Source organism: Raphanus sativus, chromosome 7, assembly GCF_000801105.2.
Source record: "Raphanus sativus cultivar WK10039 chromosome 7, ASM80110v3, whole genome shotgun sequence".
NCBI classification, from domain to species: Eukaryota; Viridiplantae; Streptophyta; class Magnoliopsida; order Brassicales; family Brassicaceae; genus Raphanus; species Raphanus sativus.
This window is the reverse complement of record NC_079517.1, coordinates 8,864,076-8,877,874: the sequence shown is the minus strand read 5'-3', so window position 1 is coordinate 8,877,874 and position 13,799 is coordinate 8,864,076. Positions and strand designations below refer to the sequence as shown.

The 13,799-nt window shown below is 36.5% G+C and overlaps 4 protein-coding genes and 1 non-coding gene across 5 annotated transcripts; 4 read left to right on the top strand and 1 right to left on the bottom strand.

The window, feature by feature from the left end:
• Positions 1 to 1,655: 1,655 nt before the first annotated feature.
• Positions 1,656 to 3,228, top strand: LOC108815048 (psbP domain-containing protein 4, chloroplastic). The gene is given in 6 exon segments (XM_018587708.2): positions 1,656 to 2,012; positions 2,289 to 2,392; positions 2,477 to 2,588; positions 2,686 to 2,755; positions 2,757 to 2,911; positions 2,994 to 3,228. Coding segments are annotated over 6 exon segments (789 nt in total). The 5' UTR covers positions 1,656 to 1,729; the 3' UTR covers positions 3,059 to 3,228.
• Positions 3,229 to 3,764: 536 nt separating this feature from the next.
• On the top strand, positions 3,765 to 5,680 carry LOC108814247 (carboxyvinyl-carboxyphosphonate phosphorylmutase, chloroplastic). The gene is made up of 6 exons (XM_018586781.2): positions 3,765 to 4,200; positions 4,307 to 4,380; positions 4,605 to 4,687; positions 4,769 to 4,793; positions 4,890 to 5,065; positions 5,140 to 5,680. Exons 1-6 carry the CDS (start codon positions 3,896 to 3,898, stop codon positions 5,509 to 5,511), a joined length of 1,035 nt encoding a protein of 344 aa, XP_018442283.1. The 5' UTR covers positions 3,765 to 3,895; the 3' UTR covers positions 5,512 to 5,680.
• Positions 5,681 to 6,263: 583 nt separating this feature from the next.
• TRNAQ-UUG (transfer RNA glutamine (anticodon UUG)) lies at positions 6,264 to 6,335 on the top strand. The gene has a single exon. It is a non-coding gene; the product is annotated as a tRNA-Gln (tRNA).
• Positions 6,336 to 8,124: 1,789 nt separating this feature from the next.
• LOC108816139 (chaperone protein dnaJ 10) lies at positions 8,125 to 10,410 on the top strand. The gene is made up of 9 exons (XM_018588709.2): positions 8,125 to 8,475; positions 8,556 to 8,615; positions 8,704 to 8,786; positions 8,868 to 9,006; positions 9,096 to 9,225; positions 9,294 to 9,631; positions 9,714 to 9,794; positions 9,884 to 10,015; positions 10,106 to 10,410. The coding sequence occupies exons 1-9, from the start codon at positions 8,389 to 8,391 to the stop codon at positions 10,184 to 10,186; spliced, it is 1,131 nt and encodes a 376-aa protein (XP_018444211.1). The 5' UTR covers positions 8,125 to 8,388; the 3' UTR covers positions 10,187 to 10,410.
• Positions 10,411 to 11,190: 780 nt separating this feature from the next.
• On the bottom strand, positions 11,191 to 13,570 carry LOC108817460 (F-box protein SKP2B). Its single transcript, XM_018590155.2, has 5 exons — positions 13,276 to 13,570; positions 12,869 to 13,114; positions 12,418 to 12,766; positions 12,215 to 12,356; positions 11,191 to 11,827 (listed from the first exon to the last, which is right to left on the bottom strand). The coding sequence occupies exons 2-5, from the start codon at positions 13,072 to 13,074 to the stop codon at positions 11,448 to 11,450; spliced, it is 1,077 nt and encodes a 358-aa protein (XP_018445657.2). The 5' UTR covers positions 13,075 to 13,114; positions 13,276 to 13,570; the 3' UTR covers positions 11,191 to 11,447.
• Between the last annotated feature and the right edge of the window lie 229 nt (positions 13,571 to 13,799).

Genomic DNA, 13,799 nt, shown 5'->3' with positions numbered 1-13,799 from the left:
TAAAACCAATTTGTATAATAATATCTTAAATAATAATTATTTATCCATTTTTATAAAATGCAACATTTACATCCGCAGCAGCTGTAGTTGTTAGATATGTAAAAAATATTGACAAAAGTCTTTAACAACAAATTTTAAAATAGAAAATCACAATTATTTATCCGCTTCTACAAACTTCAATATCTATAACAAGTATTTCCAGACTATATTTAAGAATTGATTTGTACATGTATCATCATTACAATCAATCTCAATAAAAAAATGATATGGTTTAAAAGAAATATGACATGTCATCAATTTAATTGTGACATGTAAAATTTTCTATATTAATATTTATGTTTTTGGCAAGATTTCTTAAATATGGTAATGGTTATTTTCTATATACGGATACATATTTTTGGCAAAGTTTCGTAATATAGTAATAATTAATAAATTTTACATCAAAAAAATTTATATCAAAAATATTATTTTTCTACAAGTATCCATTTTGGTAAGATTTTTAAAATATGATAATACTAATAACTTTTCTATATCTATTAAAATAAAATAATTATATATATAAATAATAATTACGAATTTAATTATTTTTCATCAATTTATGAATAATATTTTATATTATCAAAATAAGTGTAGTTATAATTATAAATTTATCAACTTATATATGTTATTTATATTAATGTATATATTTATTAGACTTAATTTAAAATAAAAATTAACTGAATAAAATATAATATGAATAATATAACTCTATAAGTTTTAATTATTATTATTACGATTTAAATAAAATTAAATTAAAAAGTTAAAGTAAACTTGAATAAATCAAACTAGAAAAATTACACTATATTTTTACTTTTTAACTAATAAAATTTAAATTTAAATACTGAAAATTAAAAATTTGTTTATATAAAAGTATTTTTAAAATTTTATATCGGCGCATAATGGAGGAAAACTCCTAATTCTCATTAACACAAATAGAATACACACAACTGCTCTATAACACTACATTCACCATTAGCTTTGGTTATTGCTAAAACTCTTGTGAGCTCTGAAGTATTTGATCAATCAAGTATTCTCATACAAATACATTCGTAAATGTACGTGAACTTGCAATATACTTAACCGTTTCACCATAATATCTTGAGTTCGAATATTTCTAGATAAGATTTCGCGTAAAGTTTAGAACTCCACAGTTACATACATGTATACACTTTTAAGTTTCCAACATTAGAACTTCCTATTAGAGGTATTTTAGAATCATTTTATTTTATTTTTTTCTTCTCAAGAATGAAACATAAAATTCATGCATATATAAATCATCTAACAAAAAAAAAGTTAATCATCTAACCAAAGAAATGATTTTTCAACCAAGTTGTTTTGATCTAGTGGTAAAGGGACTCCGACTGGAGTTTCCGTCCTGGGTTCGATTCTGTTTGGCCACTGGGGTTAGCTTTAAATCGCAGAACACGTGGATTGCCGTTGGTTTTAGTGAGATTAGTCTTTGGGCCTAGAAATCCTTTGGGATCATCCCTGGTTAATCAAAAAAAAATGATTTTTCAAAAAAGAAAAAAAAATGAAACATTTATCTTGTGTATGCGCGCTTCAACATGACACGGTGGTGACACGTGTGAGGCTATAAAACTATTAGTATCAATCACAACAGAATAGAAGCCACACACTCTGTTTCGATCTCTCTCGGTATCGCAGCGAGTTCGAAACAGAGTAGCGAAGAATGGAGACGGCTCTGCTCCGGTTCTGCGTTAGTTTCTCCGGTAACCCCCACCACAAGAAAATCGCCGCTGCTCATCACAGAGCCAGTTGTGAGATTCCGGGAGGATCATCCGAAGACGAGTGGTCTGCTAAGGTTTTGAGTAGAAGATCGGTACTTGCGACGGTTTCTGGACTCTCATTGGTCTCTTCGACGTCTTTAGCGTTTCCAGGGGAAGGATTAGCTGTCGTGAAACAAGGTCTTCTCGCCGGGAGAGTTCCTGGTCTATCCGAACCCGATGACGAAGGTTCTTGTCTCTCTCTCTCTCTCTTTTGTCTGTATATGTTTCAAAACGCGACCGAAAGAAAGATAAAATATTCAAATTTATGTAAGATTGCAATTTAAATTTGCATGTAGATAGATAGTAAAAATATAATCCATTGAATCATATATATTCGCAAATCTTTAGGCTTTTATTTCTCCAAAAAAAAAAAAAAATCTTTAGGCTTTAGACATTGCTTCTTGGAGTTGTATATTGAGTTTGGTGGGGGTGAAAATGTAATTTGGAATGGTCTCAGGACAGGTTGGAGAACATACCGAAGACCAGACGAGAAGTCAGGAGGGCATGGGGTTGGTTGGAGTCCTATTATCCCTTACGCCTTCTCTGTTCCTCAAGATTGGAACGAGGTTTGCTTTCTTCTTTTTGTTTATTACTTTTTTTTTTGTTTTTAATTGCAATTCATTTTTAGTCATTATTTATATAATCTATAGGTACCTGTGTCGATAGCTGATCTCGGTGGCACTGAGATTGACTTGAGATTCGCTAGTCCTAAAGAAGGCCGCTTGTCTGTAATTGTCGCTCCCGTTCTTAGATTTGCAGATAGTAAGTGCTCTCCCTCTCCCTGATATTCATATCAGTCTTAACATTCATGTATAATGATGATTAATTATTATTGGTTTCATGAATTGTTTTTTGACAGACCTTGGGGACAACGTGAAGATTGAAAACATTGGAACACCAGCGAAGGTGATCAACGCCTTTGGACCAGAAGATCGGAGAAAACGTTGAAGGGAAGGTGTTAAGTTCTAACGTAGCGGAACACGAGGGTAGGCTCTATTACCAGTTCGAGCTAGAGCCACCTCATGTACTCATCACTGCGACAGCTGCTGGGAACCGCCTTTACTTGTTCAGTGTCACCGGAAACGGTGAGTTCAGTATCTCTCCTCTAGCAACAGTGTTTATATGATACTTTGAACACATAATTATAAATTGGTTTTGATACTATAGGGCTTCAATGGAAGAGATACTACAAGGATCTGAAGAAGATAGCTACTTCTTTCCGCGTTGTTTAGAGACATTTGCAAAAAGTTTTCTTTTTGATTCATGCATGGGTTCTTCTACAAGTGAACTCAAATAGTTTATGGATGACCCACCAGTCTCGTACGTCATATATATTTGTATAAAGTTGAGAATCCTGTAACTTTACAGTAAACCAAATCCAAGCAGTACATTAAGTCTGGCATACTGTCTTCTCGATTTAGATCCATATAAAAAGTAAAAAAAGAACCTGGTGGTTTGTCTATGGCCTTCACTGGGAGGGATCCATTTTTATTGCATTGAGCCATAGCCATTGCCATAGTTCCCTTTTCGTGACTTACTTGCAATGGAAGTAAAGTTGTGCCTTCGACCTATCCTTGGTTAATTGGTTTTAGGCATATGGCATTTTACCCCGATATTTTTTGGGTATTTTTTTGGATATTCGGGCACTTCAGATAATTTCCCGGTATTAAATACCCTAACCAAACTATAACCGTTGATTTGCAAACATTAAAAACCGAACTAATACCAAACCGAACTAAAACACTAACAGCTCTTTAACAGATCTAAAGCTTTTGTACCCCAACCGACTGTGATCTAAACCAAAGATCTCAATGTTCAGGCCTACCGTTTAGTACTCGTGATTAAAATCTCATTATTTCACTAAACCACCAACACCCACAACAAAATAAGACAGTCAAATTAAAATCCAAAGCACGTGGGTGTGTTTACCTAACCAAACACACTTCACTTCTGGTCCATTTATCGGCCTCGGTTTATCACGTCTCTCCACAATCCCCCAATCAAACAAACAAACACGATACAGAGAGACGGTGAAGTAGAAAAGACTTATCGAGATATAGCTTCCAAGAATGTCGATGATGCTCACGGCGGTCAAAACCCCTTCCCTCTGCAACAACACCCTAAACCTGACAGCTTCACCGAGATTCCCACAACGTGCCAATCCTCCTCGCGCAGCGAGATCGGTGAATCCGACGGCGAGGATCCAAACACGCATCCATCGTCTGATCCAAGACCAAGGCATCATCCTCATGCCTGGATGCTACGACGCTTTATCCGCTGCCATCGTGCAGCAAACCGGATTCTCCGCCGGTTTCATCTCCGGTTACGCTCTCTCCGCTTCTCTTTTGGGTAAACCGGACTTCGGTTTGCTAACGTGCGCCCATTTGACTCTCTCTACTCCTTTATCTTCTTTCTTTTGTTTAGACTTTTTTGTTTTGTTTGTACGCTGTCGTTTTATTTGTTTTCTTTTGTCGTTTTAGACCACCGGAGATGGCTGCGACGGCAAGGTCCGTCTGTGCTTCGGCTCCAAACATCCCCATTATTGCAGATGCCGGTAAAGTTTCCAACTTTCTTAGTAAAGTTTCCATCTTTTGTTCAGACAAAAAAAAAGTTTCCATTTTTGGTAGTAAAGTTTCGAACTTGCTAGTAAAGTTTCAAACTTTGGTACAAAGAAGAGACATAATAAAAGCTTGTTGATTTTTTTTTTTTTTGAATAGAGCATGACTGAGATGAAACTATGCATAGCTCTTACTTAGGAGATCCATTGATATGTTTCAGATACTGGTGGAGGTAATGCACTAAACGTTCAAAGAACTATAAAGGACTTAATCGCAGCTGGTGCTGCTGGTTGCTTCCTTGAGGTATATAAAGCATTAAGTCTTGTTGTGTATTGTATTTTTTAAAAGTTCAATTTGAAATTTTGTTTGATTATTTCTTGGTAGGATCAAGCATGGCCTAAGAAATGCGGTGAGTGTGTGTGTGACACATTTTTTTCTTCATCAAGTCATTGTGATAAATCATTTCATTTTATGATCTTTATGTGTTTTTTTTTTTCTGTGTTAGGTCATATGCGTGGCAAACAGGTTATATCAGCAGAAGAACATGCTGCCAAGATAGCATCAGCACGAGACGCTATTGGAGATTCTGACTTCTTCCTTGTCGCTAGAACAGACGCACGTGCCACTTCTGCTAAATCAGGGCTTGAAGACGCCATCGCTCGTGTCAATCTCTACATGGAGGTATAGGTACCAAATCACATTACAGATATGGTATCAAATGTAATAAAAGCAGATTTGTCTTTTAAACTGTGAAGGCGGGAGCTGATGCTTCCTTTGTGGAGGCGCCGAGAGACGACGATGAGCTCAAGGAAATAGGCAAACGCACAAAGGGTTTCAGAGTCTGCAACATGATCGAAGGCGGAGTCACGCCGTTGCACACGCCTGAGGAGCTTAAAGAAATGGGGTTTCACTTGATTGTTCATCCCTTGACCGCGCTCTATGCATCGGCTCGAGCACTTGTGGATGCTCTCAAGACTCTTAAAGAAAACGGAACCACGAGAGGTCACTTGGAAAAGATGGCGACTTTTGAGGAGTTCAATAGTTTGGTGGATTTAGAGTCGTGGTTTGAGCTCGAAGCTCGTTATTCGAACCTTAGGAACGCTCTTGGGACGACAACAAAATCTTGAAGAGGCTGCTGCTGCGTACTAGAGAGCCATAAGGTTTTATCTTCTTTCAAATGTCTCTGAAGCTCTTCTGTTTTGCTAATTTTACAGACGATTTATTTGAGCAATTGTCTCATCAATAAGACAATAATGTAACTTTTGCAGTCGTATAAAAGTTCCTATTTCCTATTTATCCGAAAATTATTGGCTGGTGGAGAGTCTTTAGTTCATACAAAAATGAACCGTTAAAAAGGCTGTCTATTCCCCTATTCAAATTTAGCTGTGCTAATGTAACAGGAAAAGTATTCAGATGATATGGATCCCAAGAGATGAGCGAGAACCTCCACCAGCCTTCTTGTACTTCCAGACAAGTAAGGGGTTCCTCGAGGTGCTGGTGCTGAGTCAAACAAACGTCAAGACTCTGTTGACGAATGAGCTTAGGCAAAAATGATCTCTTAGTAAAGTGTTGTGTTACTCGCACTGACCCTTGTCTACTTAAATTTTGTATTATTATTTCTATTTCTTGTGTGGATGGTACAAGAAAAGCCATATGTTTATGGGGATAGTAGATTTCAGTGTCGTATGTGAAGCTAGGTAGATGTGAAGTTTAAATCTCGATGAGGTTAAAATCTTGTATTCACAATTTGAATAACGAAAGTTAAAGTTGAACAAAAAAAAAGGCCATATGTTCCTCTTACAAGTGTCATCTTCATTTAATTTCCTGGTATAAATTTTGCATATGTTGAATAAAAGTATTGTATGATTGAAGTCAACAAGGTTCTATGGTGTAGTGGTTAGCACTCTGGACTTTGAATCCAGCGACCTGGGTTCGACTCCCGGTAGGACCTCTTTTTTTTCTTAATTTTCAACCTCTATTTTTATTCTTCATTCCTCTTAGAGCAGCATTAACGGGAGTGTTTAGTGGAGTGCTTAGGGTTTTTTGTAATTAAAAAAAAAAGAAAATTACCTTTTATTTGAAGCGCCGTGGCTTAATTAGGAGGCAGAAGCAGCGTTGCTTATGGACACGCGTCATACATGGAAATCTTCTCCTCTCTCTCATCTACATCTCTTTCCCGACTGATCAGTCGGTTTCTCCTACCGGACTCCTACCTCACCTTCGACCGTCGTCACTAAAGGAAGCAGCTTCGATCCTCATCTCAATCCATATCCACTCGACGAGATCTCTCTTCCCACCGTGATGTCGAAGGCTCGTGTATCTACACCGACGTGAACATGATCCCGTCCCAAAGAGTATTGGGATTACGAGTCTCTCAATGTTGAGTGGGGGTAAGATTGAAAGTCTGAGTCTTTTTGTGGAATTGATACGAAAGTTTGAGCCTTTTTGGCTGCTGCTGTGTTTGATCTGTATGATGATGCTTTTGTTAAAAGATTCAAGCTTTTCTCTCAAAGACATAAAACTCTTCCACGAGACCTCTACTTCGGCGGCTGCTGCAGAAAAGAAAAATCAAAATCCTCTCAATGAATTCCTGGGGTAAATCTAATCTGGTCGAATAACTGTATTGTTTTGTCTTTTTGAAATTTCTGTTATGTTATCAATATTATCCTGTTGAATCATGTTCTGTTTTAGCCTACGTTTTAGGCTTATAGCTCTATTTTCGTTTCGATTTGATTATCCTGTTAAATCACATGCTGAGTTGATTCGATTCTTAAATCACTTCTTGTTTTGCCTTTTTGAAGTTTCTGTTATGTTATCAATATTATCCTGTTCTGTTTTAGTCAGTAAAGATTCAAGATTTCTGCTGTATATGATTGATTACATGTTTCCTTTGTGTTTGTGGTCTAACATAGTCGTTGGTTTTCTTAGAGTGATATGTATTGATGGAGTGTGTAACAACGCAGGTGTGATGGAGTGTGTAACAACGCTTCAGAAGTGACCAGAGGATACTTGAGAAGTGGGAGACTTCATTGGCTATGTGTGTAAGTCGGTGGCTTTTCTTGCTCATTTGTTGGCAAAGTTTCCTTTGGTAGTCAGCATGTTCTTGTTCTTACAACTTAGATAAAAACAGAGCTGAATTACAACATTCAGTTTATGTTTCTCTTTGAAGGATGATTGCGTCAACACATCATGTATACCTCTGATGTTTATGTTTCTCTTTGGAACCATAGAGTTGCTTGTTTCTGTGAGAACTAGAGAAAGTTTGAGCTTTATTTTGGTTTATAAATTAGTTGAAGCTATTGGATCATAGATGATATGTGCAAAGACCTGTTTGAATATAAACAATGTGCAGCCAATTAAGAACATTACAGATGCTAAACTGGCAAAAAATTTGCAGTCAGTTCTCAAAGAGTTTCAGAAAGCTCAAAGACATTAAAAGCTTAACAATTTTTTTAAGCATCCCAAAATAAGCAACTTTGCATTGGAGGATCAAATTTAGAAGTTTTTTAATTTGAGTTCTTAATACATAATTATTACTAAAAAATGAATAAGCACTCCTAATGGAGTGCTAGGGTTAATGATGCTCTTAAGTTTCATTTAGCTAAATGATTAAATATACAGATGACAGTCATATTGCATAAATCATCATCTTCTTTTTTCTTCGGTATGTTTAACAATACTGAATAATAAAAAAGCAAATGAATAATAAAAAAGGAAGCATGAGATGAATGATGATATAAAGCAATTGAGTGGACAGTTAAAAAGAGATAGTGAATGTGTAGTGTAGCCTCCCGCTATAAAGTTTTATTATTAAACCAAAAGTGCATAACTGTAAAGACATCTCCTATCTTTATTTGCTTCTTCAAGCAGATCACACAGACCCTGACTCTGTTCCAACTTCTTCTCTTCCCCACATCTCCTAAAAGCTTCACACACAGACTACCAAAACCAACCTTTATTTTCTTATCTACACAAAAATTTACATCTCTTGCTTTGATCTGATCATGGTGAAGGAAACAGTGTACTATGATGTTCTTGGTGTCACTCCCTCCGCTTCCGAGGAAGAGATTCGCAAGGCTTATTACATCAAGGTTTGTTGTTTTTTATAATTTGCTTTCTTTTTTTAAAGATTTTTCACTGTTCTTGGATGACTGACTTTTTAACTCTTTAGGCAAGACAAGTTCATCCTGATAAAAATCAAGGTGATCCTCTAGCTGCTGAAAAGTTTCAGGCAAGTTCTTTATAATAACATCCATTTTCTGGTTTTTATTAAATAGTCTTTGATAAAATCAAGAGTTTACTTCTTCGACACGGAACAGGTTTTAGGTGAAGCTTACCAGGTTCTCAGTGATCCTGTTCTTCGTGAAGCTTATGATCAGACTGGAAAAATCTCAGCTCCCAAGTAATGTTTTCTTCTTTTGAAGAAACAATGTTTTGTTTCTCTCTTCTTTCTTTGAGAATCTTTAATGGTTTGATGAATCAGAGAAACTATGGTTGATCCAACGGCTGTCTTCGCTCTTCTCTTTGGAAGTGAACTATTCGAGGATTACATTGGTCACTTAGCTGTTGCATCAATGGCTTCTGAAACCGAAAACGCTGATCAGATTCATGACAAACTAAAGGCAAATCAAACTCATATATTTTAGATAGCTGTTTTATATACATCAATCTTACATAAACAAAGATCATTCTTCCTTTTTTTTATTTGCAGGCTGTTCAGAGAGAAAGAGAAGAGAACCTAGCTAGGTTTCTCAAAGATTTTCTAAACCAATACGTCCATGGAGACAAAGAAGGTTTCATACACCGTGCTGAATCTGAAGCCAAGAGACTATCAGATGCAGGTCTTGTCTCCATCCTTCCTTTATTTCTTTTACTTGTTAGTTATTCTTATGAATGGACTTGTGTGTAGCTTTTGGAGCGGATATGTTGAATACAATTGGATATGTATACACAAGACAAGCAGCTCAAGAGCTTGGGAAGAGAGCTCTTTACTTAGGAGTTCCTTTTGTAGCTGAATGGGTTAGGAACAAAGGGCATTCTTGGAAATCACAGATGAGTGCAGCCAAAGGTGCTTTTCAGTTACTTCAGCTGCAAGAAGAGAGTAGCCGGAGATTCAGGAAAGATGGGACTAGTCCTGCCAATGAGTTGGAGTCTCATATTCAGACAAACAAAGAAACACTGATGGGATCTCTTTGGAAACTCAATGTAGTTGACATTGAAGTGACATTGTTACATGTGTGTCAGATGGTGAGTTCTTTTTGAATGCTTATGTATGTTGGATCTCAAGACACAAGATATGAATGATGGTGATTGTTGAAACTATGGTTAGGTATTGCGTGAAAACAACTTGAGAAAAGAGGAGCTTAAGTCTAGAGCAATGGCTCTGAAGATTCTTGGGAAGATTTTCCAGGTTTTTGTCCAACAAGATAAAACCATATCACATTGCTTGATCTGTTTTTGTTTCTTTTGGCTGATTCAAGATTATTGTTGCTTGTACAGCAAGGAAAGCAATCTAGGAACGGTGCAACATCAAGAAGAGAAGATGAAGAAAGCAGTGATGATGATGATGACAGTAGCAGCGATGATGATTCTTCACAACCACTTTCATACAGAACTCCTCTGCTCACTCAGGTACAATTCTCACTTAACGATTCATTTTATGATGCTACTTGTTAAATCCATCAACAAATGTTTAGATTCTTGACTTTAATATTTTTACAGGGGATTGGTAGACTCTTCAGATGTCTCTGCAATCCAGCATTTGATGTAGACGATGATGAAATCGTATACAAAGGCAAATGATCAAATACCACATTGAAAGTGATGGTATCACATGTGCATGTGATTGCAGCCACAAAGTTATTTATTCTTTATATATATAAATTTATATTTTGCAATGATGATGATTGATGGATCAAACTTTAACAAAGTGTTAAAAATAAGTACAAAAGTGAGGAAAATGCACTGTTTGTACTTTGTAATCATTTACAAGATTGCTTTATAATTTTTTGTTATAATATTTCTTCCATTGGTGCTATTCACACTCAAATTGAGTATTCAACAATTATCAACAACCATAAGGGCCAAATGATCTCAGACAAAGCTTTTTTTACTTAACAAAAGAGAGCTTAAAGCTTATTTGTCTGAAACATCAAGCTTCCCCCACCTCTTCACTATCTTTGTCAATAGTTTCAGCACATGATTCTATCTTTTTATCCTCGGCCTTCATCTTCTTCTCTTTCTACTGTCTCTTGCCTGAATCTTGCTTTCCAACTCAACCACTTCATCTTCAACAAACCTGAGGGCCAAGTGACTAGAAGTTTTGTTTCATTTTGTTGCAATCTTCCCACTCCCTGTGCATTTTCATTCTACTCCAACTTGACTCCATTTTCATTTTGTTATTCATATTATTGATGGAACAATTACAGAAGATTCTATGCATGCAGATGTTTATAAATTTGTTAGAACTGAAAAGGTAATTTACTTTGTACTCAGTTCACGGTTAACTTGCATGGTCAAGTAGAACCTGGATTTTTCTTTTTTCACATGCTTCTCTGTCATCAGTGTCCTCACAAGCGCTGAGTTTTCCCAATCTTCAGAGGATGCAAACATGTTGGAAGGTTATGACTTCTGATGTTATACAATAATGAATAACATGATGTTATCGACGTGTCATTTCATATATATCATAGTTTTTTATAGTTAATGATACTCATCTCATATTCTCATGTATGATTATGTGATAGCATATAAATGATATAGTTAACAAGTATTTTTCCATTTTTATCAGAGTAAAACAAAGATAATAGGTAATCTGGAGTCTGGATATTTATATATTATTGATGGAACAATTACAGAAGATTCTATGCATGCAGATGTTTATAAATTTGTTAGAACTGAAAAGGTAATTTACTTTGTACTCAGTTCACGGTTAACTTGCATGGTCAAAGATTGGAAGAAAAAAACTCAAACAAACAAGCCTTTATTTATTTAACCTCTAGGCTTGTATGTACACATGCCCAGGGAGAGAGAGAGAGGGCCCCTCTTGTCTTTACACACTAGTTCAATGAGCAGAGTGAGGTAAAGCAGAGTGTGTGTGTGCGCGGTGAGCCTGGAGGATGCAAGCACAATGAACCGAGGTTAAGTTCAGACAACCACTCATAACAAGTGAATGCCTGCCTGAACAAGTGTGGAGCGCAGGGAAAGTATCGCAGACCGCTTGAACCGCTGAAGGTGTGAGGTAAGTGCATTGGCTAATGTTAAGGCTTCTTAGTCCTTCTTCATCGAATTTGCCTTTCTTTACTGATCTCCACAACTCATGTTTGTTCTTCACTCCGCTCTGAGCCAGCGAGTACATGGCCCTGTCGGTTATGTTTCTGCAGTAGTATAGCCCTAATGACCTCAAGTGTACACAGCGATTCGCCAAAGCCACCACACTCTCATCTGGAACAACAACAACAACAACAACATGAAATGTCTTAAGAGGATACAGAAACTCTGATGGTTGGATCTGAGATTTATGAGACCATAAACATACTTAGGAGATGCCACAGTGTACAATACTCTGTTTCGCAGATAATGTCATTTTGATTTTTTTTACACAGATTAAAAATAATTAAAATGCTTACATCCATTTAACCAAATACTAATAAATAAAATTATTTATAAGATCAATATATGTTATAACTAATCTTAAGGTTAAAATAAATATTTACTGCATTGCCAGAGTAATTTTTTAAAATGTGGGGCTAATTCTAATGTTTCATCCGGTTGTGTCTAGAACCCGCCCTGACTCTTATAAACCGTAAAATCTTATACTTAAGTGTTTACCTGTAATAAGTACACAGCCACAAAGATCAAGGCTTCTTAGATCAGGACAGCCATCAGCTAAACTCATGACTCCATCATCACTTATCTTCTCACACCACCCCAAGTTTAGCGACTGCATTTGACTACAGTTCTCTCCAATAGCCTGCACACATTTGTTTTAGTTTGCTGATATATACAGAGAGAGTTTAATGTATAAACGGTACCTGCAATGCGTTATCTGATACAGCTTCCACACAACCACAAAGATTCAGAACTCTGAGCTTCCTGCAAAACCTTGTCAAGTACGCCAGAGCAGAGTCGCTGAACGAAGTGCAGCCGCTAAGGTTGAGGCTAGTGAGGTTAGTGCAACCGCGAGATAGAGAATAGAGGGAATGGTCAGTGAGTTTCAAGCTTTTGCTTAGGTCAAGATCTTGTAGCTCGTGACAGTGATTCGCTATGGCTTCCACTGCGTTGTCTTCGAGTTGCGGTTTGTCTTGTCTTAGTACTAGAGTCTGAAGCCTACCGAGTTTTGGAGCTAGAGACAGAACCAAACCGTTCATGTTCTTCTTGCACCTAAACAAGTAACACACATAAAATAAAATAAAAAAATCAAATATTCCTCCTAGTTTCTTACATAATCTTGGAACTGAAACCATCTTGGAGAAACTGTTTTACCAAGAGAGGGAGAGACGAGTGAGACCAAAGGAGATAGCATCTCTCCAGCCAGAGCAAACACCAGAAGCAATGATGACCGTCCGATCATCAACAAGGTTAAGGATCCTCATGAGAAGCTCCACAGGGATGTCTTTCCACTCGGTGATCACGATTCCTTCCATCTTCTCGAAGCATAGGCTAACTGATCCTCCTCCTTCACTCACCATCTTGTTTAATATACTGACTCTATTAAGCGGTTTCTTGATTCTACCCACCAAAACGTATGAAAAATAAATTAAAATTGAGACTAAAACGCAGTAAACATTAAATGTCTTTGCGAAACTCTTTTTGATCACTTCTTTTATTGTGCAGCAAAAAAAAAAAAACATAATAAATCCTCTGTTGTTTTGCTTGATGATTTAATATACCTCTGAATAAAGTGTTCTTCGTGCCTCTTTTTCTGGGTTTCGAATTATTTGCGACTCTGTGATGTTCTCGAGTCTTCTTAGCTCTTTGTAAGCAAATGAACCCCGTGGACGCTTTGTGAGAATGATAATGAGAGAGGAGAAACAAAATTACCAAAAAGGAGTTTGTATTATCAAAGGGGAAAGAGGCAAAGACTAAACGTACGCGGAATGTCTATACGACACGTGATGCCACGTGTCGAAACCTGACTGGGGCTGCATTACTATGAATCTATCTTGAATTCGACCTTTTCTTTCTTTCTTTTAGTTTTTTTTTTTTGTTTGAAAAAGTTCTTTCTTTTAGTTTCATAATAATGATCACAGTTTGTAATATGATTATGATTATAGTTGTAGCATGTTGACAAAAAAAACAAAAATTCTTTTCGTTTCAGATATTTGGCGAACTAAGATCCAATCGATTAACTTTCAAAAAACTATTTTATCGGCATACTGTTTATATTATTGTTTTGGTCAAACTGCTAATTTTT

Coding starts and splice junctions, on each gene's coding strand:
- LOC108817460 (XM_018590155.2), bottom strand. CDS start 13,074: ATGGTGAGTGAAGGAGGAGGATCAGTTAGCCTATGCTTCGAGAAGATG. Junction 12,767..12,868: donor ACTCGTCTCTCCCTCTCTTG/GTAAAACAGTTT, acceptor TTACTTGTTTAG/GTGCAAGAAGAACATGAACG. Junction 12,357..12,417: donor TATCAGATAACGCATTGCAG/GTACCGTTTATA, acceptor AAATGTGTGCAG/GCTATTGGAGAGAACTGTAG.
- LOC108816139 (XM_018588709.2), top strand. CDS start 8,389: ATGGTGAAGGAAACAGTGTACTATGATGTTCTTGGTGTCACTCCCTCC. Junction 8,787..8,867: donor GGAAAAATCTCAGCTCCCAA/GTAATGTTTTCT, acceptor TTGATGAATCAG/AGAAACTATGGTTGATCCAA. Junction 9,795..9,883: donor TTCTTGGGAAGATTTTCCAG/GTTTTTGTCCAA, acceptor TTGCTTGTACAG/CAAGGAAAGCAATCTAGGAA.
- LOC108814247 (XM_018586781.2), top strand. CDS start 3,896: ATGTCGATGATGCTCACGGCGGTCAAAACCCCTTCCCTCTGCAACAAC. Junction 4,688..4,768: donor CTGCTGGTTGCTTCCTTGAG/GTATATAAAGCA, acceptor ATTTCTTGGTAG/GATCAAGCATGGCCTAAGAA. Junction 4,794..4,889: donor AGCATGGCCTAAGAAATGCG/GTGAGTGTGTGT, acceptor TTTCTGTGTTAG/GTCATATGCGTGGCAAACAG.